This window comes from Bacillus rossius, chromosome 11, assembly GCF_032445375.1.
Source record: "Bacillus rossius redtenbacheri isolate Brsri chromosome 11, Brsri_v3, whole genome shotgun sequence".
In the NCBI taxonomy this organism is placed as follows: Eukaryota; Metazoa; Arthropoda; class Insecta; order Phasmatodea; family Bacillidae; genus Bacillus; species Bacillus rossius.
This window is the reverse complement of record NC_086338.1, coordinates 6,697,144-6,716,264: the sequence shown is the minus strand read 5'-3', so window position 1 is coordinate 6,716,264 and position 19,121 is coordinate 6,697,144. Positions and strand designations below refer to the sequence as shown.

General features: G+C 39.2%; 2 protein-coding genes across 2 annotated transcripts; one reads left to right on the top strand and one right to left on the bottom strand.

The window, feature by feature from the left end:
• Positions 1–84: 84 nt before the first annotated feature.
• On the bottom strand, positions 85–9,991 carry LOC134536608 (uncharacterized). The gene is made up of 2 exons (XM_063376400.1): positions 7,317–9,991; positions 85–6,716 (listed from the first exon to the last, which is right to left on the bottom strand). The coding sequence occupies exon 2, from the start codon at positions 5,986–5,988 to the stop codon at positions 4,573–4,575; it is 1,416 nt and encodes a 471-aa protein (XP_063232470.1). The 5' UTR covers positions 5,989–6,716; positions 7,317–9,991; the 3' UTR covers positions 85–4,572.
• Positions 9,992–14,462: 4,471 nt separating this feature from the next.
• Positions 14,463–15,163, top strand: LOC134536542 (testis-specific gene A8 protein-like). The gene is made up of 2 exons (XM_063376275.1): positions 14,463–14,520; positions 14,814–15,163. The coding sequence occupies exons 1-2, from the start codon at positions 14,463–14,465 to the stop codon at positions 15,161–15,163; spliced, it is 408 nt and encodes a 135-aa protein (XP_063232345.1).
• The last annotated feature ends 3,958 nt before the right edge of the window (positions 15,164–19,121 follow it).

The following is a 19,121-nucleotide window of genomic DNA, read 5'->3' as shown; positions in this document are numbered from 1 at the left end:
CACTGTAGCCATAAACTGCAACCTCTAGATGTCTCTGTTTATTTTCCTTTCCAAAATGCTTACAATAAAGCGGCACAGCAGTGGATGATCCATCATTCAGGTACACCTATGACTGTTTATAACGTAGGTGAAGTTATCGGAAAAGCATTTCCTCAGGCTTTCACTCCTCAAAATATTGTGTCAGGTTTCAGAGTGACTGGAATACATCCATTTGATAAAAACATATTCACTGATGATGATTTTCTAAGAGCTTCAGTAACTGACAGACCTAATCCTACCTTGCCTGTAGAAGAACCTGCACCCAAACAGTCAATCTTTCAAGGAGGTAGTTCTGGATATGTAGAGTTTCAACCAGGAACTTCGAATAACGGATCTTTAAACATAAGTAGGCCTAATTTCACTACTGACATGCTAGTTGAAGTTACAGCTGAAAAATCACAAACTATTGTATCACCAGAACAAATTGCCCCCTATCCAAAAGCTGGACCAAGAAAATGCAGAAGGAAAGGAGGCAGAAAACGAAAAAGATCTCTTATACTAACTGACACGCCAATCAAAAACAAATTGGAAGAGGAATTCAGAAGACGCACAAGCAAAGTCACATCCCAAATTAAAAAACCAAGATCTAACTTGTTTAGTAGACAAATAAAGCCAGTTCAGCATTCTACAAAGGAGAAAGTTTGTTGTATTGATGATGCGTAAGATGAAGAAATACTTCAATTGAACAGTTCATTTTTGGATGTTGAAATTGAGTCATCTAATGGGGATGATTTTGTGCACCCTATTGATAAAGGAGATTGGATTTTAGTTACTTATCGCCAGAAAAAGTCTGTTTGCAGGTTTGTAGGTTGTGTTGAAGAAAAAGTGTCTAATGATGAGTGGAAAGTGAGATTTGCACGGCACATTCAGGACAGTAAGTTTAAGTGGCCAGAAAGGGAAGATGTAAGCGTGATTGATGAAGATCAGGTGGAAAAACGATTAATGGCACCACAGTTTCATATTAAAAATGACAGGATAACGTGCTTTGAGTTTAATGAAGGGATTCATGGAATTATTGTTGAGTAGCACTGTGCAGATTTAAAAGAATTTTTTTTTAGGTTGATATATTCTTATTGATACCTTCTCTCAAGTGGTGGTTGCACAAATATTCCATACACAATTTTAAAATTAAAAATTTGAGTAATTTTACTGTAAAATTGTTATAGCTTGTTTAATTATATATATATAAGTATTATGAATAAAATGTTAACAATAACTTAGGCCTGTATCAACCCTCAGACCAACATGTGTATCAATGCTCCCCAAGGCTGTCTCAAGTCTCCCTAGCATGGGGAGGTTTGATACAAATTACACCCTCCATAATAATCAATAAAATAACATTAAAAATATTTTTTTAGGTCTCTAAGTTACAGAGTCTCAGTTGCTTAAAGTTTATAACCCAGTTTACATATATATAAAGCATTAAAATTTAGTTATTAAAAATATAAAAATTAATTTCTAAAAACTGTATCAACCCTCCCCAGTCTCCCTTAATAATGAACAGACAAGTTAGGACCCGACTACCCCTTAAACAAGAGCTGCTGCTGCCAACAGTTAAGGATGTACGTCAAGACTTAATTCAGGCGAGAATAAAAGCAAACTGAAATATGATAGGTCAGCTGGAAAGGAAAAAGAATTTCACCAAGGAGAGGCAGTGCTATTAAGAGATCAAAAACTGCAGTGCTGGAACAAGACAGTGGTCATGGGAACGTACAATACTCCAAGGTCCTATAGAGTGAGGGATGAGGTAACACACCAGGAGTGCAGAAGAAACGCCAGCTGTTTGAAAAGCTTCAAGGGTTTCACCGAGACAGAAGCAGAGGAGTCACACAGAGAGGCCATTAAGACTGCTGACCTCCTACACTAAATGAAGCGGAAAGTGTGGACAGGGGTGAGCTGAGGGGTGTCGGTCTCACTGAGGGGAAAAGGACGAGGACTGGTAGACAATTTGTACTGTCACAGAAACTTAATATTTGAATAAGCTGATGTGCCTTAGATTGTGGAAAGTGTACAAATCCTTGTGGTGAGTGTAGCATTGCAACATAAGATGGTGGTTGTCTGAGTGTACGCGAGAATGTAGTGGTCATATAAAAGAAGTTGGACAACTGGAAGGGGTAAAGAAGGGAGATGTATGATATGTATATGAGTGAGGGAATTGTGGAGTTCAGAGGTTGAGGTTGGTATTAAGGTGGGAAATGACGAAGGGAAGGTTGTCAGTAATGGGCAGAGGTCACAATGGAAATGGAGTGAGAGGATCAAGTAATATGTAATAAGATGTAGTGAATAAAGACAATAAGTACAATGTGTTGAGTGAATTATTATTAAACAAAACAAAGAGGAACAGAACACAATGTATTGACAGTATCCCCAAATGTATTTCACATTACTGTCGTTCACAAACTAAATAATTGTTATTGCCCCCAGGTATGACCATATCCAAAATGTATGAGTTGCATGTAAATGAAAAACCATCAGACGTAGTTGTTTTTTCTAGCCACATTCAAAATAATATTTATACCAATTACAATTTGAAATTCAAACCATTAAAAAAGATACATGTAACAAGTGTGACATGTACACAACAAAACAAGTTGGTCTGGTAAATATGTAGTTGAGTGGGATTTGCGAAAAAAAATGTTAAAAATCCAAAAATACTTTTATTATATGCTCTTTACCTTCCTCTTTTCATTAAAAGTGGCGGAGATAAGAAATTCCAAATACTTTAGGAGATATTGAATTTTTAAATTTCAACATTGTAGTTCAGCGGTATTTGCGAAAAAAAATGTTAAAAGCCTGAAAATATCTTTATTATATGCTCTTCATATTCCTCTTTTTATTAAAAGCGGCGGAGATAAGAAATTCCAAATACTTTAGGAGATATTGCAGTTCTTATTTTGCTATACAAGACCTGTGTAATCGTTCGACCGATACCATTTTTATATTGCCATGCGTTTGTGAATGCCTTACTAATGAAAATGGTCGATTAGGTCAGGTCAGTTACGTTATAAATACTTTGAAACTAAGCGTACATTAAAAATAATATGAATTAATTTCAATGGTTCTTTAGTTTTAAAGTATTTATAATGTAACTGACCTGACCTAACAAACCGGGACAAAGGATGAACAGTAACAACTCACGTAAAATTTTTTTGTTACTTATTACTTCCACAACAATATAAACCAAATAACAAATAAGACTTTAAAATTAGAAACGTTAAAAACTCACTTAAGTTGGAGGCGGTAATTAAACACCGTTTTAAACAATAAATTAACTAAATAATCACGTATTGGTTCATTTGAATTCTGGCCTATCACGAACAATCACCTGACATATTATCCAATAAAAAAAAAATAGATATTCGTAAACAAGTAACAATGTAGGTACCACGCCACATGAATGCACTGGTATTATGATGAAATTTAAAAATTCGATATCTCCTAAAGTATTTGGAATTTCTTATCTCCGCCGCTTATAATGAAAAGAGGAAGTTGAAGAGCATATAATAAAGGTATTTTCGGATTTTTAACATTTTTTTTCGCAAATACCGCTGAACTACATATGATGATAAAAAATTTGATATCTCCTAAAGTATTTGGAATTTCTTACCTCCGCCGCTTTTAATGAAAAGAGGACATTGAAGAGCATATAATAAAGGTATTTTCGGATTTTTAACATTTTTTTTCGCAAATCCCGCTCAACTACATATTTACCGTTGGTCTTGATAATCTTAAGGAAAAGAATGCTATACAAGAACACGATAAGCACTTGTATGTGTGCGAGGATGTAACTGCAAGATTAAAAGGGAACATGGCAGAAGCATCCACTTCTGAGAAGGTAGAATGCTTAACTTTTGATTTGGAAAAACTTTGCGGTAAATATGTAGGGTAACGGTATATGCGGAAAAAAATGCTAAAAATCCGAAAATACTTTTATTCTATGCTCTTTCACTTCCTCTTTTCAAATCAACCGGCGGAGATAAGAAATTCCAAATACTTTAGGGTCATTCCATTGTTACGGGTGTGACAAAATTGGTAGATTCTGCAATGCAAAACAGTATGTCCAGAAAAATTTTAAGTAAGCATAATTTTTTAAAGTGGATGTACTCTTCTCTAAATGATTAGTTCACAAACCAAATGCTTAAAATATATCTAAACTCTTTATTAAGGTACCGTGGTGCTAAAATTAAAATTGTTACGGGTGTGACAAAAAATACCTCTCTTTATGAACAACGGTGTTTTTGACTGGAAATGTCTGTTAATAAAATTTTGGAAAAAATAATTTAAATTCTTAAAAAAAACTTAAGTGTATTCTGATGATTAAAATTATCTGAAAATGAATTTTAAACAAGCACAACTATTTTTTTATAATTTTTAAAAAATTTTCTACATGTTGCGGGTGTGACGTTACAGGTGTGACAAAACATTTTAATGATGATAGATTTGTAAAATCAATTCTTAAAAATTATTTATTTATTTAAAATCAAAAAAACCTACTTTAACCATCCTTTAAACTTCATTTTGACTAAAAAGAAATTATTTAAATGTAAACTGTCCACGGTTATTGACAAGTTTGGGAGGTTCACATTTATTCACAATAACAGAAATGTCCTCAGTTGAAATGTCATTTTCTTTTGGCCAGATCCACATCTTCCCACTTGGATGCATGTATTTTAAAACTACTTGGTTAGTTTCAATGTCAATACTAAGCACTTCAGCAAAATAGTCTTTCCGGCTAGTGGTTTTGGTCCCAAGACCCATTACATTAAGTTGCACAAATACAAAGTCGCCAACTTCAATACTGTCTGTGCCCTCTATGCTGACTGATGCAGATGGGCCTGGTTGTGGAGCATCACTAACTTCACACTCATTATATGCATTTTTCAAGTTTACAACCAAACTGTTTTCACCATAAGATGTTATAGCAACTCTAACAACGCCTTCAGTCACAGGCTGGAAGCTGTGAAGTTTTTGGAGCCTTGGAACCGGATCAACATTAACCCATCTTGAGGACACAGTTTCATACATTGAAATAATCTTAATGGCAGATGTGAAGAGGATTGTTATCCCCTTTAAGGCATTCCTAGCACAGTCAAAAAAGTCTTCTGCACACTGTACAACACACTGACGTGACTTGACTAAACGCCAAACTGTACGTTTCACTGTCCCTCCTACACCGTCTACAGACCCTTTGCCATGAGATGTAGCAAAGAAGTTCCAAGTGCAATCAGTACCAAAATCTTGCTGAAAATATGTCAAAGACAGAATTATGTAACGGTTCTTAAATTGAGCTGCACTTCCATCCGAAAATATATGAACCCGTGCAAGGCTGGGAAATTCTTCTTTCAAGACTTTGATCAATTTATTTAAGAAAACCCAGACACTGTATTTGTTGTGGTTCAAGTCATCACTGACTATTACAAAACAACGTCTGCAGACACCAACCCAAGCAACTGCAGTGAAAAGTGATACTTGTTGTTTGTGCCAATGTGATACTTGTTGTTTGTGCCAATGTGATACTTGTTGTTTGTGCCAGTGTGCACTTTGAATTTCATATTGAAACCCTGCTGTATAGTTTTCTGCGAAGTCTATTTGAAGAACAGCAGTATTTGTTGTAACTTTTAATTTTGTAGCTTCAAAATGCTTTGCTTGCTTTCTTTTAATGTAACAGTGCAGTTTAAATTGTGGAAATTGATTCTGAATTTCTTGTATGCAGTTGTGTATTTTTCCTGTATGCTCTATGAGGTTGACTTCTTTACATTGTTGCCACTTGACATCTATGTCCATGTTGTCTTTATCAATGAGCCCAATTATAGGAAAGTGTCTACACTGGTCACAAAAATTAGCCATGCAAGGGTAATTGTCTTCATCACATACTGCAGTAACTAGAAGATCATCCATTTGACAAGGGAACGTAACAGCTTTGCTCACAGCATCAATTAATAACTGCATATTGCAATGGTATTTGCAGCCACACACATTATGTGGTGTTTCTGCTACTGGCAGAACATATGGGGGTCGCAAGGAAAAAAAATTTGGACTTCTTGATTTCTAGATTTGGATATTCAGAAATAAACAGCTCGTATGCCTCTCCTATTGTTGTAATCATAATTCTCTTTTGAAAATATTCTTTTTCACCTGTTTGAAGATTTTTAATGATAACAACATCCTTTTGACCAGGTTTTTGACAACTAACATCATCTCTTACATAAAACTCCAGTACTTTTTCTTCTGTTTCTTTGTGTAAATGTTTTCCTGTTTTAGAAATATTAGCAACTTTTTTAGCTACCTCAGGTAGTACCTCTAACAAAAGTTTCTTAACCACTGCACTTTTCTTCCTTGGACTAGACGGAAGGTGCTTTCTTACTTTATTAACAGCTCTTCCAAAAGAACGGATACAAGAATATGACTCTTTATCAGGTGTCAGTCCTGTTGAAATTGTTGCTGCTCCTCTCTTCTTTATTTTCTCTCTGTGTTTTCTTTGTCTGTGCATCGTTCAGCCTTTTACGTTTTAATGCTTTTTTGCTTATCTGACACATTTCTCTTGCTTTGTCGCGTCTTTTTCTGTCTCTTTCCCTTTCCTTCTCCAAATGTTTTTCATGTTCTTCTTTATTCTGGTGTAACTTTTGCCGATACTTTTTTACCCTCTCAGTAGAAGACATCTAGTCGTACTATATAGGCTATAACAAAGGAAAAAATAAGCTGTCTTAGTAACATTTTCCAGTATTGACAATCAGTCATTATCTTATAGTATATTACTGTACATGATCACTGCCATAAGCACTTTAAACTTACCATATCATTATTAAATAGTAATAAATAATTTAAATGTAATAACTTATTAATTTAATGGAAAAAATTAGCAAGGTTATGTTAATTATAGGTTAAGTTAGCACTACCAATGTATAGATGAGTAGGTACACATGTATCAAGAAAATTATGAACTTATGGGTAGGTACTCTAAGAGTATTAAGAAACACCCAAAAAAATTCTAAGAAATGTGCAGTGTATCTAAACCAAACATGTCTGATATGCTATGTACACATTGATTATTAATGCATTGTCACACCCGTAACAGTATTTTCAGCTCTTATTAGCAGTATTACTAAAAAAAAATGTGATTGAAATTTGTAGGTTATATGACTGAGCTAGTGCATATAAATTTTCAGTTCCCTATTACTTTTAGTTTCATTTGTTTCAAACTTTAAGTACTAAACAGTGTTACGGGTGTGACGTGGTACAAGTAACTTTTTAAATGTGAATAAAATGTATATATTTACCTGCAATCAACTTTTATATACTGTGGAAATATTCTTCTAGGCCTGGAGAAACCATTCCAATTGCCACCTATCAGCTGTTTGTTAAGAGTGAAATTTTCAGTGTAACCAACTTCTGGGTTATTGTCAGAGTAACAAATTCAGTTAACTGCCAAAACTTTGTAAATAGACCATTGCCATCAGTTTTCAAATTTAGCATTACATTTTACTTTTCACATAATCTTTGGAATACTGTTATTGAATTTATATAGAATTTAAATTTAAAAAAAAAAGAAAAAAATATTCTATTTAGGGTCATTTCACATGGAATGACCCTTTAGGAGATATGGAATTTATAAATTTTGAACATGTAGAGTAGCGGTATTTGCGAAAAATAATTCTAAAAATCTGAAATTACTTTTATTATATGCTCTTTCACTTGCTCTTTACATTAAAACCGGCGGAGATAAATTCCAAATACTTTAGGAGATATCGAATTTTTAAATTTTCATCACAATACCTGTGAATTCAGGCGGCCACCATTGTTTCTTGTTTACGAGACGAGTATGATTTTTTTTTCCGCGACGTAGGTGAACGACTTCATTGTTGCTTGTTTAGGAGTATCTATTAAAATCTGAAAATACTTTTATTATAGTTATGTTATGTTATCTACATTAAAACACTTTAAAACACTATGGACGGTTAGTTAGGTTAGTATAGCTACATTAAAATAAACAGAGAAATATAAATATTAATAAATAAACCCGAGGTTGGCCGAAGGTAAATGGTTCGGGTTTAATCGGGAATGGCAGAACTTTATGTGCGTCTTGATTTACCGTTCGTGAATGCCTAATTAATTAAAATGGTCGATTAGATCAGGTCAGTTACATTATTAATACTTTCAAACTAAGCAGACATTAAAAATAATATAAATTAATTTTAATGGTTGTTAAGTTTTAAAGTATTTATAATGTAGCTGACCTGACCTAACAAACCGGGACAAAGGATGAACAGTAGGAACTCACGTAATTTTTTTTTTACTTATTACTTGCACAACAAATAAAACATTAAAATTTGAAACGTTAAAAACTCACATACGTTAGAGGCGGGTACAATTCCTTTGCCATTAGTAGAAAATGATGTAGTCGTTCTACCTACGTCGCGAAAATAAAAAAATCATAAACGTAAACAAGCAACAATGGTCGGTATTGTGATGGAAAATAAAAATTCGATATCTCCTAAAGTATTTGGAATTTCTTATCTCCGCCGGGTTTATTGAAAAGAGGAAGTGAAAGAGCATAGAATAAAAGTATTTTCGGATTTTTAGAATTTTTTTTCGCATATACCGCGACTCTACATATTTACCCACGTTCTGGAAATACAGAAAAAAGAATACACCTGTGTTGCAGGGAAAGCAGGTCGAGCACAGGAAGTCAGTTCTTGCCTGACTCGTATGGGTGACAAAATCTAAATATAAAGATTGAGCTAATGTAAAAATCAATCCCTGATGATCATCCATCTTTGTAGAAAATCACACATAAATTTCCCATTCCATGACACAGCTTCCTTCCAAACAACGATGATTTTGGGTGGATAGAAAATTTGTTAAGATGACAACACTTGTACAGCCCAGAGGATTATTCTTCAGTAATGAAAAATGCAAACCAAAAAAAGAAACCTCACAGAAGAATGGAAAATAAAGATTTCATGTCTACTGGTTAAGTTGGTTGAAAAACTCATAACTAACCGGAAAAAAAACCATTGAGAGCAAAGAAGTAAGCTGGTTTTAAATTAGAAAGATCCTATGTTACTCCTTGTGTGCTGTGCTTTTGATGGTCCCGAGCACAAACTAGATGAAATAAAGTCCAAGATGAAATAGTGATACAAGCAGGGTAATGAATATTATGTTGACAGCTCATGCCTTTGTGGGCCAAGGGAAAACCAATTTCAGAGGCCAAATTGAAGGATTTAAAAAACATGTTCATCGTATCCCTAGGTTCTGACATGACTTTTACTAGTCCCTCACGACTAGCCCAAATATTAGTGTTGATCTCAATGATTTCCATGGGGAACTGAACTTTAAAATGGAGGAGCAATAATATTATTAATCTGACGTTGTCTTATACAGTACAACGTGTGTTAACAAATGGACTGTTTTTTACTATGAAAATTAAATCGATTTTTTACTTATATTACTCAAAAATGTTTTATCATTTTTAAACTACTTTAATTTCACCTGTATTGATTTTTTAACACCTTACTATCAGATTTATTTACACTTATCTGCAAAAAGATCAAATTCAATTACTTACAGTAATCACTTATTGTTAGACAACTAAAATTTTCGCGATCGCGATAACGCGAATTTCATTGATAATCGCGAAGCAATACGATTTCGTTTAGTTTTCTGTATACACGCGAAATTTTAAGTAATGTACGGTAACAAACTTGGTTTCATCTTGAGTTCACCGGCATCGCCATTGTCAGAACTAAAACTAACCAACCTTAGCGGTAGCCTGCCACTGTTTACGTTTCGAAAATCACATACTTTACATGTATGTATGGAAGAACGAAATATATTGCTGCTAGGATGTGACCACAACACAAAATAAACATAATGTACGCAACCACAATTCGACGTCATACGTAAGCGATATTGTTTATATAATGGCTGGAAGGAGGCGGCGAGCCGGCAAGTTGTGACGTTGCCCATAGAGTAAAGCATAAACAAGGGAGGGAAGTAGTGATGGGTCGTTCGTTAACGATTCGTTCAAAAAGAACGAATCTTTGAGAGAACGAAATCATGCAATTCGTTCGCGATGTAAAGATCCGGCTCTTTGAGAGCCGGTACCTTGAAAGATTCGGAAGAACGAAAACGCGGAGAGAACGAGAGAACGAGAGAACGAGATGAGAGAACCGGCCACGCGCCCGGTCTGATTCGTTCGTGAAATGATGCATGACGTCAGGAGTCTGAAGAATTAGTAATCACAGCGTGCGCATGTTCACATGAGCAAACGATAACTGATCAAATAAAATAGGGTAACATGAAAAGTATCTTTACCTGAAAATGTCAACTGTTAAGTAGTGGTTTAAAATTGCTTTTTCACATTCACATACACAAATTAGGAGGAAAAAAAAAAACAAAAAAAAACCATATGAATTAAAAATAACAGGGAAAGTAACTACAAATGTTCACACTTACCATTTTTGGGTTAATTAATGTACTTCATTTGTTTCTCTTCATACTGAATCGCAGTAGTAGTATTAAATTTTTGTCTTTTTACATGCTTTATATTAGCTTTACCTGTATGTTTGTCTGTCCGTCTGTAACTCCGTCTGTCCGTCTGTAACTCTTTCGACTAAGAGTGAGTGACTCATCACAGTAAAATGTCCCACCCATTTCATTATGTTCGTTAGCCGAGCGGTCTAAGGCGCGTGACTTCTGTGACGTCAGCTTTCGGATTCAAAGATCGTGGGTTCTACTCCCGGCCACGCCGAAAAAAAATGTTTTTTTCCCCCGGTAAATTCTAATATTATATCCATACATCTAACTGCAAATGATTCGTAGAGACTTTACCATTTCTTTGTGACGTTGCAACTCCAAATAGTTATCTCAGATGGTAATAGGTAGTGTCGGTAACTCATTTCCCTATGATAATTATACATAAATATAGTTTAAAAAACTAAAAAAACATTCTTTTAAAGAATATCTAACTAAAAAGTTAAAAATAAATATAGTTTAAAAAACTAAAAAACATGCTTTTAAAGAATATCAAACTAAAAAGTTAAAAATAAATATAGTTTAAAAAACTAAAGAAACATGCTTTTAAAGATTATCAAACTAAAAAGTAAAAAATAATTTTAAAATTAAATTTATGACAATAGTATATAAGCAATACTAGTATAAATGAGAAAAAAGCATGGGGCGCTTAATATTCAAAAAATATGGCACAAAGCGCCTCAAGCTTTTTTCTCATTTATACTAGTATTGCTTATATACTATTGTCATAAATTTAATTTTAAAATTATTTTTTACTTTTTAGTTTGATAATCTTTAAAAGCATGTTTCTTTAGTTTTTTAAACTATATTTATTTTTTTTCTGTAAATGTGTTGGTCTACATGTAAACACTTTACTGTCACTAAAGTGTAAATAGCTTATATATCAATATTTGTAACTTAAAAAGTAATAAAATATAAATAATCTTGTTTCATATACGCAACTGTGATTCACTGGCTACGGAAAGCAATGTTCAAATTCAAATACAAAAACACGTACATAATACTCTAAAGGATGAACGAGTTACGACACCTGATAAAAGAGCCAGATCCCATACACAGAAAAGAACGAATTGACCGAGATGACCGAATCGTTCTGAACGAATCATTCCACGGAACTGATCCAAAAGAACCGACTCGGTCAAAAGAACCGTTCTGCCCATCACTAGAGGGAAGTAGTGATGGGTCGTTCGTGAACGATTCGTTCAAAAAGAACAAATCTTTGAGAGAACGAAATCTTGCGATTCGTTCGCGATGTAAAGAACCGGCTCTTTGAGAGCCGGTACCTTGAAAGATTCGGAAGAACGAAAACGCGGAGAGAACGAGAGAACGAGAGAACGAGATGGGAGAACCGGCCACGCGCCCGGTCTGATTCGTTCGTAAAATGATTCATGACGTCAGGAGTCTGAAGAATTAGTAATCACAACGTGCGCATGTTCACAAGAGCAAATGATAACTGATCAAATAAAATAGGGTAACATGAAAAGTATCTATACCTACCTGAAAATGTCAACTTAAAGGGCCGTATTCCAAGACACAAAAATAAGGGTTTAGGTGTTGAATATGCAATACCTGTACCCTAACCATATTCCAAGTGCACGATAGGACACGGCCAGTCCCTTATTTTTAGGGCACTGATTTTTGGTGTCCTATCTGTTGCCGATTTAATCCATAACTATATACATTTTTTTCCTTTTTAATGAACTTTAACGGAACTTTTACAATTACAATTCCCCCCCCCCTAATATCTTAAAAAACAGCAAACATAAATACGGCCAAAAATTCATTGTTTATTCTTGTACAACCAAAATTAAATATTTTATTTCACATTATAATTCCATAGTTTTAAAAAATAAGCTAAAATTACGATGGATTTCACGAAGTACAACTGTTAATAGCCTCGCACAAGTCCTCGTTTATTAAAACGGCTGCCGATCTGATACCTTACAGGGGTTCAGTTAGGACACGTTTTGGAATATGACCCGAGAGTTAGGGTACGGCAGTTGCCCAACAAGGCAGTGCATATTCGCTACCTTACTCAAACGTCTTGGAATACCGCCCTAAGTAGTGGTTTAAAATTGCTTTTTCACATTCACAAATTTGGAAATAAAAAACTTAAAAAAACTGTATGAATTAAAAATAACAGGGAAAGTAACTACAAATGTTCACACTTACCATTTTTGGGTTAATTAATGTACTTCATTTGTTTCTATTCATACTGAATCGCAGTAGTAGTATTAAATTTTTGTCTTTTCTTCTCTAAATGTGTTGGTCTACATGTAAACACTTTACTGTCACTAGAGTGTAAATAGCCTATATATTAATATTTGTAACTTAAAAAGTAATAATATATAAATAATCTTGTTTCATATACGCAACTGTGTTTCACTGGCTACGGAAAGCAATGTTAAAATGACGTCGACCCAAGTGTCTCCCCGGCTCCTCCAGGCCGTTATGCCTCGCCAGCGCCATCTCTTGAGTGTGTGGTGCGACGCAAGTGACGATGACGTGTGAACTTGTGTTTCTTTACAGGGTATGACATATTTTTTTTATTGTAAATATATTTTTGTTTTACGTTTTTGTACATAATTTTTGCTTATATTTTATTTTTAATTAATTTTATATTGAAGGGTTTTGTATTTTGAATGTTTTTAATTGTTCACCGGGCGCCTAGGCCGCGGCTTCCGCCTGTGACCAATCAGCGTGTTCTGCGGGCTCGCGAGGAGGGGTGGGACACGAGCGCTGGGTCGCGCGAGGCGGGGAGGGGAGTCAGTCGGCAGCGGGACGCAGGAGGCGACAGATGTGGCTACGAGAGCTCTCCGAGGCGGTGAGAACGGGCGCGGTGTCTCGCTGCAGTTAATGCAGTGCCGAGAGGAAGCGATTCCTCTGTCACAGTCGTGTGGTCAGTTAGGTGTGTCATCGTGTCATTCAGTCGCGGCGTGCAGTCAGGCACTGCTTTCGCGTGCGTGTTTTTTCTCCGGCAGTTTACGAGTCGCGGAGTTCTTTTGCGGGCTGGATTTTCGCTTTCGTTTGCACGGTAATTTTCGGGTCTTGCTCATCACGAACGGGACATCACGTATTTTTTTCATACAGCAGCAGTGCGCGGAACCGGGTCACAGGATCGGTCACAGGCGGGAACGCGGTAGCCCCTTGTAAAGGGTTTGTTTTCGTATATAAAGAACCTGGAAACCGTCTTTGAGTGTATTAATGACTATCCTGGTGACTTAGTCCCTTGGCCACGCGGCCCGAACCCTCTCTACCGAACACTGAGTAGCCGGCTAAATACTACCATTCAGGGGCTAGTCGGCCAGGCGACGACATGTGGCGCCCTAACTAGTGTGGCCTAGCCATAATACGTTTTCGAACTTTGTCTAGGTTGAATACGCATGCGGAACATTGAACAGTGGCAAAAGTCGTAGTGCGCGGGACATTGGACATAGTTTTTTTCGGACATTGTGTGCGGGGCGAAACGAGACGCGGAGACAGTCGTGAGACGTGGGAGCAGCTGCGCAGGAAACGGGCGCGACACAGCGGCACGGGAGCGAGATAACGCGGGGCGTCTCACGCCGGTATCGCATTTTGCGCGGCGGAGCAGCGCGGCTTATCGCTGGCCGCGCGGATCAGGTATCTCGCGACGGGAAGAGATCGCCGACCTGGGGGAGATAAAGTCGCGGGAGGATAAGAGATAAGGCGGAGATTAAATACGCCGGGAAGACGAGTAACGGATAATGGCAGATAACTACGAGCAGGGCGAGTGGTGTGGATAACGAGACAAGACGTGCACGAGTCGAGAGTGGAACGGGAACCTGCTGGCGACTGAGCGAGACGCCCCGAGACGTGACTGAGATTGAGCGATCGCGACTACGACACAGAGGCTACACGTCGTGACAATCATGAACGACTACCAGGAAGCATATGAGTCGTGGGCCGACGCAGACTTTCCAGAGTCAGGCGAGAGTTGCGAGCACTTTACCAATTATGAATGTGGATTTTGTTTCGAATACCGGATGTACGGCGTGACGAAATGCTGCGCGCCTTCATGCCCCGGCGGGACATCTGATGGGTGGTTCTGCGAGGAGTGTGGGAATCTGAGGCACGAGGAATGTCTACATCCGACCGCTCGTGAAGAGGCGTGGATGTTTGGCTTTACATGTGAACCGTGCCGAATGAAGTTGTACTGTGCGGACGCCGACACGTGGCCATTGCGTGAGACTACAGTTCAACAGACGCCGCAACCGCACCAGACGCCGCCGCAACTGACGCCGCCGACGCCACCACTCCAGATGCCGCCGCAACAGTCGCCGCCGCCACAACAGACGCCGCTGCCACCACACCAGACGCTGCCGCAACAGCCAACACACCAGACGCCGCCGCAACAGACGCCACCACACCAGACGCCACCGCAACTGATGCAACCACACCAGACGCCGTCGCCGCAACTGACGCAACCACACCAGACGCCACCGCAACTGATGCAACCACACCAGATGCCGCCGCAACTGACGCAACCACACCAGACGCTGCCGCAACAGACGCCGCCGCAACCGACGCTACCACTCCAGACGCCGCCTCCGACGTCGCCGCCCCCAGCTGACCAGTGGATTGCTAGTGCGACGTCGGGCAACATCGTCAGCGAGACAACACACTGCGAGACTGCCGAGTCAACGCCATACCATGGCGTGGTCATCACACCACCACCGACGCCGACGCCCCCAACTGCCGTGAAGACTCACAGTGGGCTGACGCGGTGCGAACCGGCCGTGCTGCCACGTCCACCAGAGGACAAAACAACACAAGATCACCTGGAGGAACTACCCCGACGGCGCCGCCCACGGGTGCTGAGAAAGCTGCTGGCACGGAACGGCATCGCAAAACGACGATTTTGCAACACTCTCAAGGGAATCAGCCACCTGTCGAGCCATTCACAGTCAACCCGGCGCCACCTACACCCATCACACGTGCCGCTGAAGGCACTGCCACACCGCCGCGGCCCGCCACGCGCACCACCTGGGGCATGCCGCCGCCTGATGCAGAAGGTGCCGACATACCACCGCCACCTGCCACGCGCACCACCTGGGGCACACCGGCACCTGCCACGCGCACCACCTGGGGCACAACGCCGCCCGCCACGCGAGCCACCTGGGGCGCGCCGACACCTGCCGCGGAAGGTGCCGCCACACCGCCGCCGCCGCCCTCCTCGGCCGCCCCCATGGCAGCAGGTATGGTCAGCGCGGACACCACGACGACGCCGGACACGCCAGGTCAGTGTTCCAGTACAGCGACCCAATGCATCACGTCCATGCGGGTAAATGAGTGGCGCTGCCAGACATAACGGCCTCGTCGGAGGGGGGGCATTTGAAGTCGACCCAAGTGTCTCCCCGGCTCCTCCAGGCCGTTATGCCTCGCCAGCGCCATCTCTTGAGTGTGTGGTGCGACGCAAGTGACGGTGACGTGTGAACTTGTGTTTCTTTACAGGGTATGACATATTTTTTTTATTGTAAATATATTTTTGTTTTACGTTTTTGTACATAATTTTTGCTTATATTTTATTTTTAATTAATTTTATATTGAAGGGTTTTGTATTTTGAATGTTTTTAATTGTTCACCGGGCGCCTAGGCCGCGGCTTCCGCCTGTGACCAATCAGCGTGTTCCGCGGGCTCGCGAGGAGGGGTGGGACGCGAGCGCTGGGTCGCGCGAGGCGGGGAGGGGAGTCAGTCGGCAGCGGGACGCAGGAGGCGAGAGATGTGTCTACGAGAGCTCTCCGAGGCGGTGAGAACGGGCGCGGTGTCTCGCTGCAGTTAATGCAGTGCCGAGAGGAAGTGATTCCTCTGTCACAGTCGTGTGGTCAGTTAGGTGTGTCATCGTGTCATTCAGTCGCGGCGTGCAGTCAGGCACTGCTTTCGCGTGCGTGTTTTTTCTCCGGCAGTTTACGAGTCGCGGAGTTCTTTTGCGGGCTGGATTTTCGCTTTCGTTTGCACGGTAATTTTCGGGTCTTGCTCATCACGAACGGGACATCACGTATTTTTTTCTTACAGCAGCAGTGCGCGGAACCGGGCTCTGCCCTACAGGATCGGTCACAGGCGGGAACGCGGTAGCCCCTTGTAAAGGGTTTGTTTTCGTATATAAAGAACCTGGAAACCGTCTTTGAGTGTATTAATGACTATCCTGGTGACTTAGTCCCTTGGCCACGCGGCCCGAACCCTCTCTACCGAACACTGAGTAGCCGGCTAAATACTACCATTCAGGGGCTAGTCGGCCAGGCGACGACACAAATTCAAATACAAAAACACGTACCTAATACTCTAAAGGATGAACGAGTTACGACACCTGATAAAAGAGCCAGATCCCATACACAGAAAAGAACGAATTGACCGAGATGAACGAATCGTTCTGAAAGAATCATTTCACGGAACTGATCCAAAAGAACCGATTCGGCCAAAAGAACCGTTCTGCCCATCACTATTGGGAAGGCCTTCGCATCGCTGCGGTTTTCGCATGTAAAAGTGTCGATACAACTGTAGTTCCAAAATCGCCGCAAGATGGCAGGGTTTTACGCTGTAGTTTTACGCTGTCGTATATGGGAGTTATATTCAAAATTTGTAAATTTTAACATAAAAAATAAACTAACGCGGGAATTAGTTGATGTTTACACTTTAAAAAAATGTGTATGTACTTTTACATTTACATATAAAATATATAATAAAATAAGCATCATAATAATGAATTACAAATTCTACTCACCAATTTTTTTCTTGTTGATGTGACGAATACCATGAAAATTCCTTCTTGCAGTTTAAAACATTACAACAATTACCCGACAAAAAATATTCACAGACCCGAGAAATGTAGTTACCTATACTATTCACAGTTTCAGTAACTTTCTGCATAAAGGTTTACTGTTGAACTGTTTCGCGCGATAGTATTTGTCTGTACATCTCATCGCAATGTTGCTCAACAATGGATTTAGCAGCTTCGTCAACAACAACAAGCACAGTTTCTTATTGTCACATTTCGAACACTTAAGAGTGTCAATAAATCTTGTCTTACAATATTGTGTGAGCGATTCTCGTACACCTTTGCTCGGCAAAAATTTTAATGCACTTACACAAAATTCCACAATGATCATCACAAGAGAAACAAACGAAGCCTTAGCATATCTCAAGCCACCTTTGTCTTGATTATGGATTAGCATATTTAACGGTGAATTACTGGATACTGTGGCTAGTAAGTCCATGCAGTGAATGCAGTTGGTGTTCTCCTCGGCAACTCTTACGAGATAGCTACAAACAAAAGCAACTGATGCAGTTTTCATTGTTGCTGGACAGGCTGCAAAGAAAATTTCGCCAAATGTAAAAATGAAAAACAACTTTACTCGCTAATAATTAAGATTGGGTATCAATGGACGATTCAGGATTTCCAGCACAGAATTTGGTAGAACATCAGTCGACTGGGAAGAGTTGGGCTTTGCATGGCATTGTTTTGAAGATGAAAAGCTTGAATCACTCTCCACAGTTGCATACATTGATGCTCGTATAATACCAGTGCGTACGGTTGTTTGTATTGCATGCAAACATGACCGAGCATCCATAGCATCATTAAAACCTCCAAGTTGCCTTAGATGACTGAATAACAATTCAATGTCGTCACTCGAAAAGTTTCTAGTTAAGACATAGTGAAAACCATTGTCCAGCAAATATGTTATGCAGGCAACTGTTGATTTTGTAGTGATTACAAGTGCTTCATAGGTCTCTGAGCTGAAGGTTTCGTTTCGGTTTCGACCAAGTTGTTGAATATCAGCTACATAAGGCAGGAATGTTTGTGTAAGCCACTGAAGACGTTCATCACTCACGGAAAAGAAGTGCAGTTTGTCCATATTCTTTGATCTACAGGCTTGTGTTCTGTTGCAAACATCATGAATGTCAAACCACTTTCTCACTATTTTCATGAAGTGAACTGTTGCCTGTAGACTGTCTTTGTCGGGAAAGTGATCACTTGAAAGTGTGCTGCATGTCTCAAGTGCAGCAGTCACTGGTTCAGAAAATAACAGTTTTGCTCGTTTTACATTCATTTTTTCCAAATTTGAAGGATATACCATCTTCCGAGACAAATTCCGAACAGGGGTAAACACAAAGTTTTTCTGTAACTTATATAAAGTTTGCACATGCTTTCCTGTTATCTGAGTCCCATTTAGCCTGAATGTCTTCTCCAGAAACTGTGTCCTGATATTTTTTATTATGTGACTCTGGTCAAAGCTAAGGAATATTTTTCTTGTCTTGTCTGTAGGATGATGTATCACTGATGTGACAGACCCTTCACATAATTTCTCATACATTGCCACATTTACCTTGGAATTATCAGTAACAATTCTCAGCACACAAAATCCCACTTTCTCAATGGCTTCTATTACTAGCAGAGTTTTTGTGTACAGTTGCGAGCCATCTAAATTCTTGCAAAAGAAAATGCAACAGGAATTCGTATCTTGGCAGAAATTCCTCTAAAAATGAAACATAGAAGTCTATTTGCCAATTCATCACCATTGTCCATTTTCTCG